At 48.5% G+C, this 12,717-nt stretch overlaps 1 protein-coding gene across 1 annotated transcript in view; it reads left to right on the top strand.

The window, feature by feature from the left end:
• Nucleotides 1–11,895, top strand: part of RNF122 (ring finger protein 122) — a 20,509-nt gene extending 8,614 nt beyond the window's left edge. Inside the window, exons 2-6 of the mRNA XM_011966497.1 lie at nt 553–709; nt 7,939–7,984; nt 8,243–8,284; nt 10,153–10,235; nt 10,792–11,895. Coding sequence (XP_011821887.1) covers nt 553–709; nt 7,939–7,984; nt 8,243–8,284; nt 10,153–10,235; nt 10,792–10,906 — 443 coding nt within the window. The 3' untranslated portion in view covers nt 10,907–11,895. The remainder of the gene's footprint in view (nt 1–552; nt 710–7,938; nt 7,985–8,242; nt 8,285–10,152; nt 10,236–10,791) is intronic.
• Nucleotides 11,896–12,717: the final 822 nt, after the last annotated feature.

Here is a 12,717-nt window from a genome sequence, read left to right as displayed (position 1 = left end):
TTTTTTAATAGAGATTGGGTCTCACGCTGTCACCCAGGCTGGTGTGCAGTGGTGTAATCACCGATCATTGCAGCCTTGTACTCCTGGGCTCAAGTGATCCTCCCACCTCAGCTTCCTGAGTAGCTGGGACTACATGGTAGTACATGCGCCACCATGCCCAGCTAATTTTTCTATTATTTTTTGTAGAGATGGGGTCTTGTGTGTTGCCCAGGCTGGTCTTGAAGTCTTGGCCTCAAGAGATCACCTGCCTCAGCCTCTCCAAAGTACTGGGATTACAGGCGTGAGCCATCGCACCCAGCTTGCCTGAATTTATTATTTCTTAGATGGGGATATTGTTTTAAGTATTTTAGATAGTATTCAATTTTGTAGATCAGATTTACTCAAGATTACGTAGCTAGTAAGTGTTAGAACTAGGATATAAAACTGGAGCCACTGAATCTGAGGCTTAGATGCGCGGAGCCTGCCAATTATTTCTATCCTGCTGACACAGTGCCATCAGCCCAGCAGTAAATTTCCAACCCTAATGATTTTTTTTTTCCTCTCCCTTTGCAGGGTGTTTCTGTGGCCTGGGACTGGTTAGCACCAACAAGTCCTGCTCCATGCCACCCATCAGTTTCCAAGACCTTCCGCTCAACATCTATATGGTCATCTTCGGCACGGGCATTTTTGTCTTCATGCTCAGCCTTATCTTCTGCTGCTATTTTATCAGGTACATGGATCCCTGGCTGAGCGGGGTGGGAGTCCAGCAGGAGGGAGGAGACCAGGGCTGTGGGGTAAGCTGAGCGAGGATCCCACAGCAGAGTCACCAGTCTTATACTGGAGGCACTGCTTTGAGGACATGGCTGAGCCTGCTTTTCTCTAGGCCCCTGAGGGTCTGGTGTTTCTATTTACATCAGCCTATCAAGTTGTTCCTGAGCATATAAGGTCACCACGGGTTGGGCTGCATCCCACCACCTCGCCAGTTATTCTAAGGTTGCCTAGAATTTCTGTGTGACTGAGTCATAAAGTTAGCAGTCCTTTCCTTGTCCGTCTGTCTCTATTCCTACTGATGCCCTTTGGGTGGTCGGGAACAGGTGGGCATCAGTTATGCCAGCATCATGTTCCTTTGCCCTCCTGGGACCTGTTGTTAGCCCTCCAGATACTAATATTAGGAAGCAAGCCAGTGTCTAGAGAGCTACTTGGTTTTTGTTTTGTTTTGTTTTTTTGAGATGCTCAGGCTGGAGTGCAGTAGTGCGATCTCAGCTTACTGCAACCTCCACCTCCCGGGTTCGAGCAATTCTCCTGCCTCAGCCTCCCGAGTAGCTGGGATTACAGGCGCACGCCATCATGCCTAGCTAATTTCTGTATTTTTAGTAGAGATAGGGTTTCACCATGTTGACCAGGCTGGTCTCGAACTCCTGACCTCAAGTGATCCACCCACCTCGGCCTCCCAAAGTGCTGAGATGACAGGCGTGAGCCACCACACCCGGCCAGAGCTACTTGCTTATTCTGCCTTATAAGCTCTTATTTTTGAGAGTGGAAAAAAATAAAACCAAAACAAACCTAAAGAACTATCATTTATTCTTAATTGCTTAGGGATCCAGAGGAAGACCTGGAGTTTGGCAGGGCTCTTCACCCTCCAGGAACGCTTTCTCTGTCTCCTGCTGAAGGACTTGGGAACTGGTGGCTGGTTTTTGTTTTGTTTGTTTGTTTGTTTGTTTGTTTGTTTTTCTTTTGAGATGGTGTCTCACTTCATCACCCAGGCTGGAGTGCAGTGGCACAGTCTTGGCTCACTGCAACCCCTACCTCCTGGGTTAAAGCGATTCTCCTGCCTCAGCCTCCCTAAGAGCTGGAATTACGGGTGCATGCCTAGCTAATTTTTATTTTTAGTAGAGACGGGGTTTTGCCATGTTGGCCAGGCTTGTCTCGAACTCCTGACCTCAAGTCCAAGTCATCCACCCGCCTCGGCCTCCCAAAGTGCTGGGATTACAGGCATGAACCCTTGTGCTTAGCCTCTGGTGGCTGTTTTCTATAAAAAATTTTGAGCATGACTGGTATTTAGAATGGGAATCAAAGTAGTAGTGTTTCTGACTGGGGTTTACTGTTGGCATTGACAATTCCTCATTGTGTGGGACTCTTCTGTGCCTTGGAGAATATTGAACATCTCTGGCCAGTAGGGCATGGTAGTAGTCTTTAGGGCCATTGTGGCCATCAGCTGTCTCCCCCGCCACCCACACATTACCAGATGCTTGGGTAGACATCAGCTGGGGTCTGGGCTGGTGACGGGTCAAATAATTTAAGAAGATTAAATTAAGATTAAGGAAAAGGCTTTGCTGGCTTTATTCCTAAAATGCCCGTCTGGGTTTGAGTGCTTTGCTGGAAGGCAACTACAAGAGAGGCAGGTACTAGTCCATCTTCCCCAAGGCTGGAAGAGCTCCCTCTAAGAAGGGGAAGTGCCGTCAGGCACATTTCCCCACCACTCCCAGGTGCTACCTTGGACCTGTTCTTTCTCAGAACTTTTCACATAGGTCCCTGAAACTGGAATTTTCCATGTAAAAATCTATGCAGAGGAGATACTGGCTTATCTTCCCTCTTGTACAATTGGGTCTGAAGATTACATCTAACCATTAAGTGGAGGTAAGGGTAGATTTCTGGTATCTCTTCTCTCTTCATGTCTCCTCCCCTTTCCTGAAGGCTGTTTTTTTCCTCAAATTCTTCCCGACCACCAGCCTCCCAGCTCCTGCACCCCCATGTTAAGCAATTCACACGTAAATCCTGGAGACACAGGATGAAGATATACCAAATACCAAAGATTTCTTTATGATGAGGCTGACAGGGGTTTGTAAAACCAACTCTGTTTGTTCCCTTTCCCCCCTGCTCTCCTTGCCCACCACACACACACACACAGAGGCATACATATGCCAAGCAGCAAAGGGCTTCAAGAGACCATCTAGGCCAGGCACCATGCCCTTGCCTGTAATTGTAGCACTTTGGGAGGTCAAGGCAGGAGAGTCGCTTGAGTCCAGGAGTTTGAAACCAGCCTGGGGAACAAAACTCCATCTCTACAAAAATGACCTAGAGAAAACTACTCTGGGCTAGGAAGTGGGTGACCAGGGTTCATTTCCTAAATCAACCAATAATAGGTGTGACCTTAGGTTTTCTCTTTTTTCTTTTTTTTTTGAGACAAGGTCTTGCTCTGTCGCTCAGGCTGGAGCACGGTTGTGAGATCTCGGCCCACTGCAACCTCCACCTCCCGGGCCCAAGCCATCCTCCCAACTCAGTCTCCCAAGTACAGGCGTGTGCCACCATGCCCGACTAATGTTTTGATTTTTTGTAGATCATTTTTTGATTTTTTTTGTAGCGATGAGGTTTCACCACGTCACCCAACGTGATCTCAAACTCCTGAGTTCAAGCCATCTGCCTGCCTCAGCCTCCCAAAGTGCTGGGATTACAGGCGTGAGCCACAGTGCCTGGCCGTTAGCCACTCTGTACCAAGGACTTTCCATAGGCCAGGCATTGTGGTCACCATTTTATAAACCATTTAGCTCACTTAATCCTCAGTTTGGGTATTAGCCCACTTTATAAATGAGGAACTTCATGCCCAGACAGTTTAGGATCTGCCCAAGGTGATACATAGAGGAAGACATAGAGGTGGACAAGTCTGGGAGCGGTGAGCTAGGGTCTTGCCAAGTCCTTCCAAGTGTTTGCCTTTTGAGTCGTATTCCTTGAAGTAGAGGAGTTGCTGTAGGCTCCACGGCCACCCTCTTGCAGGTCAGGGTCAGTTCTCGCAGAAGGACAGGCTGGAGAGCTGTGGATTGCTGATTTCTTTTTCTTTGGCTATAGTCAAAGAACAGAACAGGGCCGGGCATGGTGGCTCACGCCTGTAATCCCAGCATTTTGGGAGGCTGAGGCAGGTGGATCACCTGAGGTCAGGAGTTTGAGGCTGGCCTGACCAACATGGTGAAACCCCGTCTGTACTAAAAATACAAAAATTAGCTGGCTGCGGTGGCAGGCGCCTATAATCCCAGCTACTTGGGAGGCTGAGGCAGGAGAATCGCTTGAACCCGGGAAGTGGAGGTTGCAGTGAGCTAAGATCATGCCATTGCACTCCAGCCTGGGCAACAAGAGTGAAACTCCATCTAAAAAAAAAAAAAACCACACACACACAAAACAGAACAGTAACCACATGATGCTAAAAGCTGCCCCCACTGTGGTGCTACTCAGCACCACCTGTTCCTTCAGTAATCTGCTCCTGCGTCACCCTGCCCTGTTCTATAGCCTGCCTGAAGCCTGCTGACCCTGAAGTTTCACAGTCCCAGAGGCTCACTGGTACGTGGTGGCCTGTGAATGTCTATATATAGAAAGACACACAGGCGCAGAAACCACCACTTCCTCTCCCTGCTTCTCGGTTTCCTCCTCAGCCAAAATAGGCCCCACTGCTCCTGACCTGGTGAGCTCAGCAGCCAAGGCCAGCCCCTCGCTCATTCTTCCCCCTCTCTCAGAGCTGACCTCTGCCCTACACAGGAATGGAGGGGCCGGGGAAGTACAAATAGGCAGGAAGGGAAACATTATTTTCAGGACCTGGATGCATTGTTTGTTCTAAAAGGGAAAAGAGGAAAGGGAGAGCCACTGGCAGCGGCTAGAAATGGTCTCATTGAAATCGGGGTATTTTTAGTTGCTGTGCTTACCCAACAGCTGAGAAGGCCACCTGTCCAGACTGGTTGGTACTAGGCCCCCAGCTGGGATTGCCCAGGGTTTTTGCTTTTTACTCTATATTTTCCTTGCAAGCTTTTCGGCCACATTTCATCATGATCTCATTCTTTCTGAGCTGAAATCTACATGCAGGATGAGGGGGCAGCTCTGAAGCTTCCCTGTTCTGAGTTTTGGAGGATCCCTGGGCAAAACCACTAAAGGATTCAGCCAGACAAGAGGCATGAGGGGTGGAGAAGTGGTATTCTAGGTGCCTGGGGTACAGAAAACAGAAAAAGACAGCGCCTACTACATAAGTATAGCCACATTGCAGGTGAGACATTAGTGCCTCAAAGATGCATAGCAGTCCCTCATTCCCCAGACAGTTAAAAACACAGGCTTTTCACCACTTCCTTATTTACTCTGCACGTACCTCATAACAGAGCAACAGTGTCTTTCTCCCTCAAGGCGGCTCTGAGCTCCCTGTCCATGGGAACACTTCCTTTCCACCTCAGCTGAACCCAGTGTCAGTCAAACAACAGTAGCCACCTAAGCATTGGGTATGTCCTGCCCTGCTCATTTGGAAATTGGGACAGAGACACATGTGTATGTACAAAGACCTTTTCTGGACCAAGAAGCTGTCTGCGAAGTGAAGGATGGGACAGTGGGAGCCTTGCTTAGGCCTTTAGCCCAGCCCTGCATTAAGCAGAAAGGATATTGTTGGGAGAAGGGGGAGGGGAGGGGATGGTGGATATGCTGCCCTAGCGCCCAGGCCTGTGGCATGAGTCCACTTGGACTGGAACTCTCAAGAGGCTCCAGGAACATGAACTTCGCCAGGTCACCTGACTTCCCATCAGGAACAACGGAGGAGGCTGGCAGCCTGATCTTATCTGCCCTGCACTGTGTTGCGGGCCTGGCTCTGCCCCCATCTTCTGCCTCTTCCATCACCCAGGCAGCAGCTTCAGCTTCTCACCACACCCCCTTCCACTGGGGCTCTTTGTGATTGGAGCCTTCCTTTTTTTGACTTGGGTCAGCCATCCATCTATCCACTCATTTGTTTATTTATTTAAAAAATTTTTTCTGACAGCATCTCACTCAGTTGTCCAGCCTGGAGTTCAGTGGGGACAATCCTAGCTCATTGTAACCTCTGAACTCTTGGGCTCAAGTGACCCTTCTGCCTCAGCCCCCCCACAAGTAGCCAGGACTACAGACATGCACCACCATACCCGGCTAATTTTCTTTTGTTTATTTATTTTTGAAGAGACAAGTTCTCTGTGTATCACCCAGGCTGGTCTCAAACTCCTGGCCTCAAGCAATCTGCCTGACTTGGCATTATTCTTTATTTCTGTTTTCAGCCATTTAAGAATAAAAACCACTCTTAGCCTGTGGACCCTGCAAAAACAAGTAGTGAGCTAGATTTGGTCCTCAGACTGAAGTTTCCTGCTTCTCCTGGCTTGCTGGGTTTCTATGTTTCCTTCCACATAACCCAGGACTGTGTTAAGAAGTGATCACCAGGAAAAGCCCCATAAGGTTCCCCCATAGCACACACACAGGAGGCTTTTTTTTTTTTTTTTTTTTTTTGAGACAGGGTCTTGCTCGTCACCCAGGCTGGAGTGTAGTGGTGCGATCTCTGCTAACTGCAGCCTTCGCCTCCTGGGTTCAAGAGATTCTCATACCTCAGCCCCCAACTAGCTGGGATTACAGGTGCATGCCACCATGCCGTGTGAATTGCCCTATGAATTTTTGTATATTTTGTAGAGATGGGGTTTTGCCATGTTGCCCAGGCTGGTCTCAAACTCCTGAGCTCAAGCAGTCCGCCCACCTCAGCCTCCCAAAATGCTGGGATTACAGGCATGAGCCATCCCACCCAACCCACATACAGGAGGCATTCTAAAGCCATCCGCAGAGTTCAGCATGGAAGATCCTCCACCCCTTCCTTGAAAATAATATGGCACCAAAGCCAGTGTATAATTATGGTCTCGGCCATTTACACAGCAAGCCATTCAGAGTTGTAAACTTAATAAAAGGTAGGGTGTGTCCCAGGACCAGATCAGATTCTCAGGACTATGATGTATTCCACCTGATTGGGGAACAGACCACATTATATGGTAAAGAGCTTGGACTCTGTCATCACACCAACTTTGATTCACATCCAGACTCTGCTATCAATTAGCTCTGTGATGTTTGGGCAAATAAATTCACTTCTTTGAGCTTCATTTTTCTTTTTCTTTTTTTATTTTTTTGAGACAGAGTTTCACTCTTGTTGCCCAGGCTGGAATGCAATGACACAGTCTTGGCTCACTGCAACCTCCGTCTCCCGGGTTCAAGCTATTCTTCTGCCTCACCCTCCCGAGTAGCTGGGATTACAGGCATGCACCACCACGCGCGGCTCATTTTGTATTTTTAGTAGAGACGGGGTTTCACCATGTTGGCCAGACTGGTCTTGAACTCCTGACCTCAAGTGATCCACCTGCCTTGGCCTCCCAAAGTGCCGTGATTACAGGCATGAGCCACCGCACCCAGCCAGGCTTTATTTTTCTTACCTATAAAAGCGAAGGTATCTCACTCTTAGAGTGTGGAAATCATTAAGAACATATATGAATATGTTAAGTGTCCCAGTGACACATAGCAAGTGCTTCATAACCATTATATTATGCTATTGCCATTAGAAATGGCATGCCATGTTTTGGCCATTGAGAGTCAGCCCGTATGCAGGCCACTAGCCTAAAATGAAAAGCAGAAAACAAAGGAGGCATCGTCTGTGTTGTCTGGCACAGTGAAGGGAAGAGTGTGCTTTGGTTCCAGAATACTTAGGTTCTCTGTGTGGAAAATTCCCCAGGGTCAACAGAGACTTATTTATCCTGCTATCCTGGCTTAACAGAAATAACCCTTTTATGCTTATCTGTCTAACTGCTGCACACTCAGTAAACACAGTGTTGATTTCTATACAGTTTGGGTGACTGAAGGAATTTGCCGACCAGAAAAAGGCAGGGTGAGTGAATGAGCTATTTGGGGGTGCTGTGCTGGAGGGTCCCCCAATCTGTGTATGAGACCTGGTGGTGAATTTTGAGGCTGTTAAACCCGAGTAAGAGTCTTAGTCCTTCATCAACCCGTGTTGGCCCGCATAGGTCCAAAGTATGCCCTGTGGTGTGTATGGGACAAGCACCCCTCCCTGCCCTCGGAAGAATGCCCAAGCAGCCAACCAGCCTCTCCTGCTTTGAATCGTTCTGTTTAACATGCTTTCTCCAATTTTTTTTCTCTTTCCCCCAGCAAACTTCGGAACCAGGCACAGAGTGAGCGATACGGATATAAGGAGGTAAAGTGCTGTGTATTCCCCTAGAAGCTTCCTTCTCTGCCTGACCTGATAGGAAGAGGCAAAGAGGGCAGGCTCAGGCTCTCCTGGGCAGGAATCCCCCGGCCTCACCTCTGGGCCTCCCTGAGGCTAACCCCCTTCAGTGTCTGAAGTCTGGCTTGCCCCAGGCAGTCCAGGGGACTCCCTTCATTGGTTGATACTACCCGGCTGGCCCCAGTGGTTGGTTTATCTTCGGACATCATGCCTCCTCTTTCTTTTCAGGTGGTACTTAGAGGTGATGCCAAGAAGTTACAATTGTATGGGGTAAGTGTGCCAGGAGAGTGTGCAGGAGGGCCCCCGCAGGTGAGGCAGACCACACCTCGCTCCAGCTCTCAGCCTGGACGCTTTTCAGAAAACTGCTTAGTGCATGCTTTCATATCTCCTTTGGCCAAATAATAGACACATCTCAGCAAGTAATTAACATGTGGAATTGATTACATCTAGAACAGCCTCAGGCAGAAGGCATGAAGGGGTCACAGAAGGGTTTAGATAAGTAGTGCCTCACGGCCCCAGAAATCCCACAGTGCATAATTTTTACCAGGAGGATGGTCACACCCTTTCATGCTATAGACAGAATTCAGCTAACTTTCCCTATGTTCAGCCCCTATGTCCTGGTTGTTACCATAGAAAATGAGGTCCTTTTACCTTTGTGTATACCCCATCTTAACAGACTAGATCTGACTAGTGTGTTGATTCCCATGGCTCTCCCATTTCTCTCCCACCAGACTCCCACCCATACACCAATTCTTTGAGTCCCCTCAACTCTGACTTGAGGAATTAGTTATATCCTATTCCTTTCCTACCTATGCCTCTAAGGTCACCTAACCCATTTCCCAAGGCTCCTGATCATGACCACAGACACTCCTGCTCCGAGCATGTTTGTGGTTGTCTGGGAGCGGGGAGGATCACAGTTCCACTAAACATGAGACCGCCTAGACATGGCCTCATTTTGTCTGTTACGCCTCAGCAAGTGCAGATGTTTCCCAAGCCCTTCTCTCGGAGAATAATTCAACTGAGATCAAGGGAGTTAATATGTAGGGATGTGGGAAGTCTGGATTTAAGGACTGTCACTGGGCTGGGCGCGGTGGCTCATGCCTGTAATCCCAGTACTTTGGGAGGCCGAGGTGGGTGACTCACCTGAGATCAGGAGTTCGAGACCAGCCTGACCAACATGGTGAAATCCCATCTATATTAAAAATACAGAATTGGCTGGGTGTGGTGGCGCATGCCTGTAACCCCAGCTGCTTGGGAGACTGAGGCAGGAGAATTGCTTGAACCTGGGAGGTGGAGTTTGTGGTGAGCCGAGATTGCACCGTTGCACTCCAGCCTGGGCAAGAAGAGTGAAACTCCATCTCAAAAAAAAAAAAAAAGAACATAACCGATCACATATACTATGCCCCCTTACCTCTGGTTGGTATTAAGTGCCACCTCACCAAATGTGTTGGGCAAGAAAGGATTGAAAACCATTCTTTTTTTTTTTTTTTTGAGATGGAGTCTCGCTCTATCACCCAGGCTGGAGTGCAGTGGTGCGATCTCGGCTCACTGCAAGCTCCGTCTCCCAGGTTCATGCCATTCTCCTGCCTCAGCCTCCCGAGTAGCTGGGACTACAGGCTCCCGCCACGATGCCCGGCTAATTTTTTGTATTTTTAGTAGAGACAGGGTTTCACCATGTTAACCAGTATGGTCTCAATCTCCTGACCTCATGATCCACCCGCCTCGGCCTCTCGAAGTGCTGGGATTACAGGCGCGAGCCACCGCGCCCGGCCGAAAACCATTCCTCTAGGACAGTACTTTCCAGTGCAGTGGAAACTTCTGTGATAATAAGAATGTTCTTTATTCGCACCATTCAATATGGAAACCATTAGCACCATGTGGCTGTTGAGCACTTGAAATGTGGTGAGTGTAACTGAGGGATTGAATTTATAATTTCATCTAATTTTGGTTAATTTAAATTTAAACAGCCCCATGTGGTTAATGACTATCATGCCATCAATACAGTTTTGTAAAGGATGGCTAAAAAGTTTCCCTGCCTCGTAGAACAGACTGGGCTAGAGCTTAATTTTCTTGTCTGGGGATGAATGAATGAGATACTTCCCCAGTTTCCTCACACGCCTGCTCCTTTCTCTCTGCAGCAGACCTGCGCAGTCTGTCTGGAAGACTTCAAAGGGAAGGATGAGTTAGGCGTGCTCCCGTGCCAACACGCCTTTCACCGGAAGTAAGTGGGAATGTGTCTAGGGTGTCTGTCAAAGGAGAACTAATCAGGGATCATCTTCTGGAAGCTTCCAGTCTCTGCCACTTTCTATTTACCCCTTGCCAGTGATGTCCCTGGTCCTGCGTGAACACAGAGCAAAGCCCAGGTAGATTAGGTTGGGACAGAGATAGGGATATTCTTCTTCTTCTTTTTTTTTTTTTTTTTTGAGATGGAGTTTTGCTCTTGTTGCCTAGGCTGGAGTGCAATGGTGCGATCTCAGCTCACTGCAACCTCTGCCTCCCAGGATCAAGCAATTCTCCTGCCTCAGCCTCCCAAGTAGCTGGGATTACAGGTGCCCACCACCATGCCTGGCTAATTTTTGTATTTTTAGTATAGATGGGGTTTCACCATGTTGGCCAGGCTGGTCTCGAACTCCTGACCTCAGGTGATACACCTGCCTCGGCCTCCCAAAGTGCTAGGATTACAGGTGTGAGCCACCACGGGATATTCTTGTTTCGAGAGACAACTGGAGCAGTGTGGTCTATCTTGTTAGAGATTACCGTTCTTCATTTGTTCCCAGGTGTCTGGTGAAATGGCTGGAAGTTCGCTGTGTCTGCCCCATGTGTAACAAGCCCATTGCTGGGCCCTCAGAGGCCACGCAGAACATTGGGATTCTATTGGATGAACTGGTGTGAGTGCTGCCACTACACCGAGACCTGGAGAAGACCTCTTGCCTCATGGATGCCTGGTCCCTCTGCACAGCTCCAACCAACAGGACTGTAGGGTGATGATGATCACTTTCCCGGTGATGGGAAGGGTGGTCTAGGGCTGGGTTTCCACCCTCAGTTCGAGACCAGTGCCAGACGTGCCCCCACTTCCTGCCTCCTGAAGCCTTCTTCCCTGCTACTCCATGCTGGTGGCCTCTCCCATCAAGACCACTGTTTCCCGGTACTGGACTATCTACCTGCCTTGTCCCTGTAATGGGGGGAGGCATTCACCCCGATCAAGAACATGGAGAACATCCTCTTTCAAGGCTCCCCTTAGGAGGATGAGCTGCCCTGATCCAGAAGGGATGAGATGGGCTCTGCCCTCTCTACAACCTTCCCTCCCCTTCCCACTCCTTCCAGAGGAAGGTTAGAAGGGAAGGAAGGAAAGATCAGGGAACCAAGCACCTCCACGGGAGGCAAGGGAGGCTCTGTATGAAACAGAAGAGCAGGGACCTAAAGGAAAATGTCAATGTTTACATGGGACCTATGGAAACAGGCTGGCCGGCGCCGGCTGACTCCAGGGTAAGAGAGGGCCCGTCCCCTGCCAGGACCCACGGTGCTATCCATTCAATCTCTTCCTCAGTTAATCTCGGAGCTTCCTATTCTCTGTTGAGGTTTGCGGGCCCCTCTAGAGGAGGGCTAGTTCTATGCTTAAATGGATTCCCAGGGGCCTTTTTTTTTTTTTTTTTGGATCAAAAGGGGTGTGGGGATGGGGGTGTCTATGGTTAAGCAACAGATACCTCCTTCCCTTTGTAAATAGTATTTTTATACTTCATCCTCACCGCTCAGGCTTTAGATACGAAATCCCCAGAATGGAAGGGGGTGGGGATTTTCTGTTCCTCCCTGGAGTGGGTGAGGGTGGAAGAAAGTTACATATTTAAAGAAAAATAAATTTAATAACAAGTTTCTCTAACCTACTTTTGCTTGTGGTTGTGGCTGCCTGGCCCTTTTCTGCCAATAGAGGGAAAAAAGTTCTCGAATTGCCTCTTCTCACTTCTCCATACCCAAATCAAACACACACACACACACACACATGCTCCTGATCCTTTTTAAATTTCTTTATCTTTTTGAGGCAAGGTCTCACTCTGTCATCGAGGCTGGAGCGTAGTGGCATAATCACAGATCACTGCAACCTCCCCGGCTCAAGTGATTCTCCCACCTAACTTCCCAAATAGCTGGGACCACAGGCGTGTGCCACGTGCCTGGCTAATTCTCTAAAATTTTTTGTAGAGACTAGGTCTCCCTATGTTGCCCAGGCTGGTCTTTAACTCCTTGCCTCAAGCAATCCTCCCACCTCAGCCACCCACAGTGCTAGGATTACAGGTGTGAGCCACTGCACTCAGCCTAAAAGTTCCTAATCCTTAAGAACAAAAATCGATCTTAGATTATTAGCTGAACAATATATGTTAGGATTAACACTAAGGTACATTAAGACCTTGCTAAACCAGGCTCTGTCTCATTTCTAGCATATTTTTAAAGGAAGTCGATATTTTCAATCACAGCATTCCATCAACTAAGACTTGAAACTAAGAATTCTACTTGTAATTCAAGCAATTGTCAGTGCCCTTAACACAACTAGTCACAACTAAAAAGGTCTAGATTGCTACCATACAGGCTTTGAGCTCTCTTTTTTGTTTGTTTTGTGGTTTTTTTTTTTGAGATGGAGTCTCGCTCTATCACCCAGGCTGGAGTGCAGTGGTGCGATCTCGGCTCACTGCAAGCTCCGTCTCCCAGGTTCA

Source organism: Mandrillus leucophaeus, unplaced genomic scaffold (genome assembly GCF_000951045.1).
Source record: "Mandrillus leucophaeus isolate KB7577 unplaced genomic scaffold, Mleu.le_1.0 Scaffold761, whole genome shotgun sequence".
In the NCBI taxonomy this organism is placed as follows: Eukaryota; Metazoa; Chordata; class Mammalia; order Primates; family Cercopithecidae; genus Mandrillus; species Mandrillus leucophaeus.
This window is presented reverse-complemented; position numbering and strand designations above follow the sequence as displayed.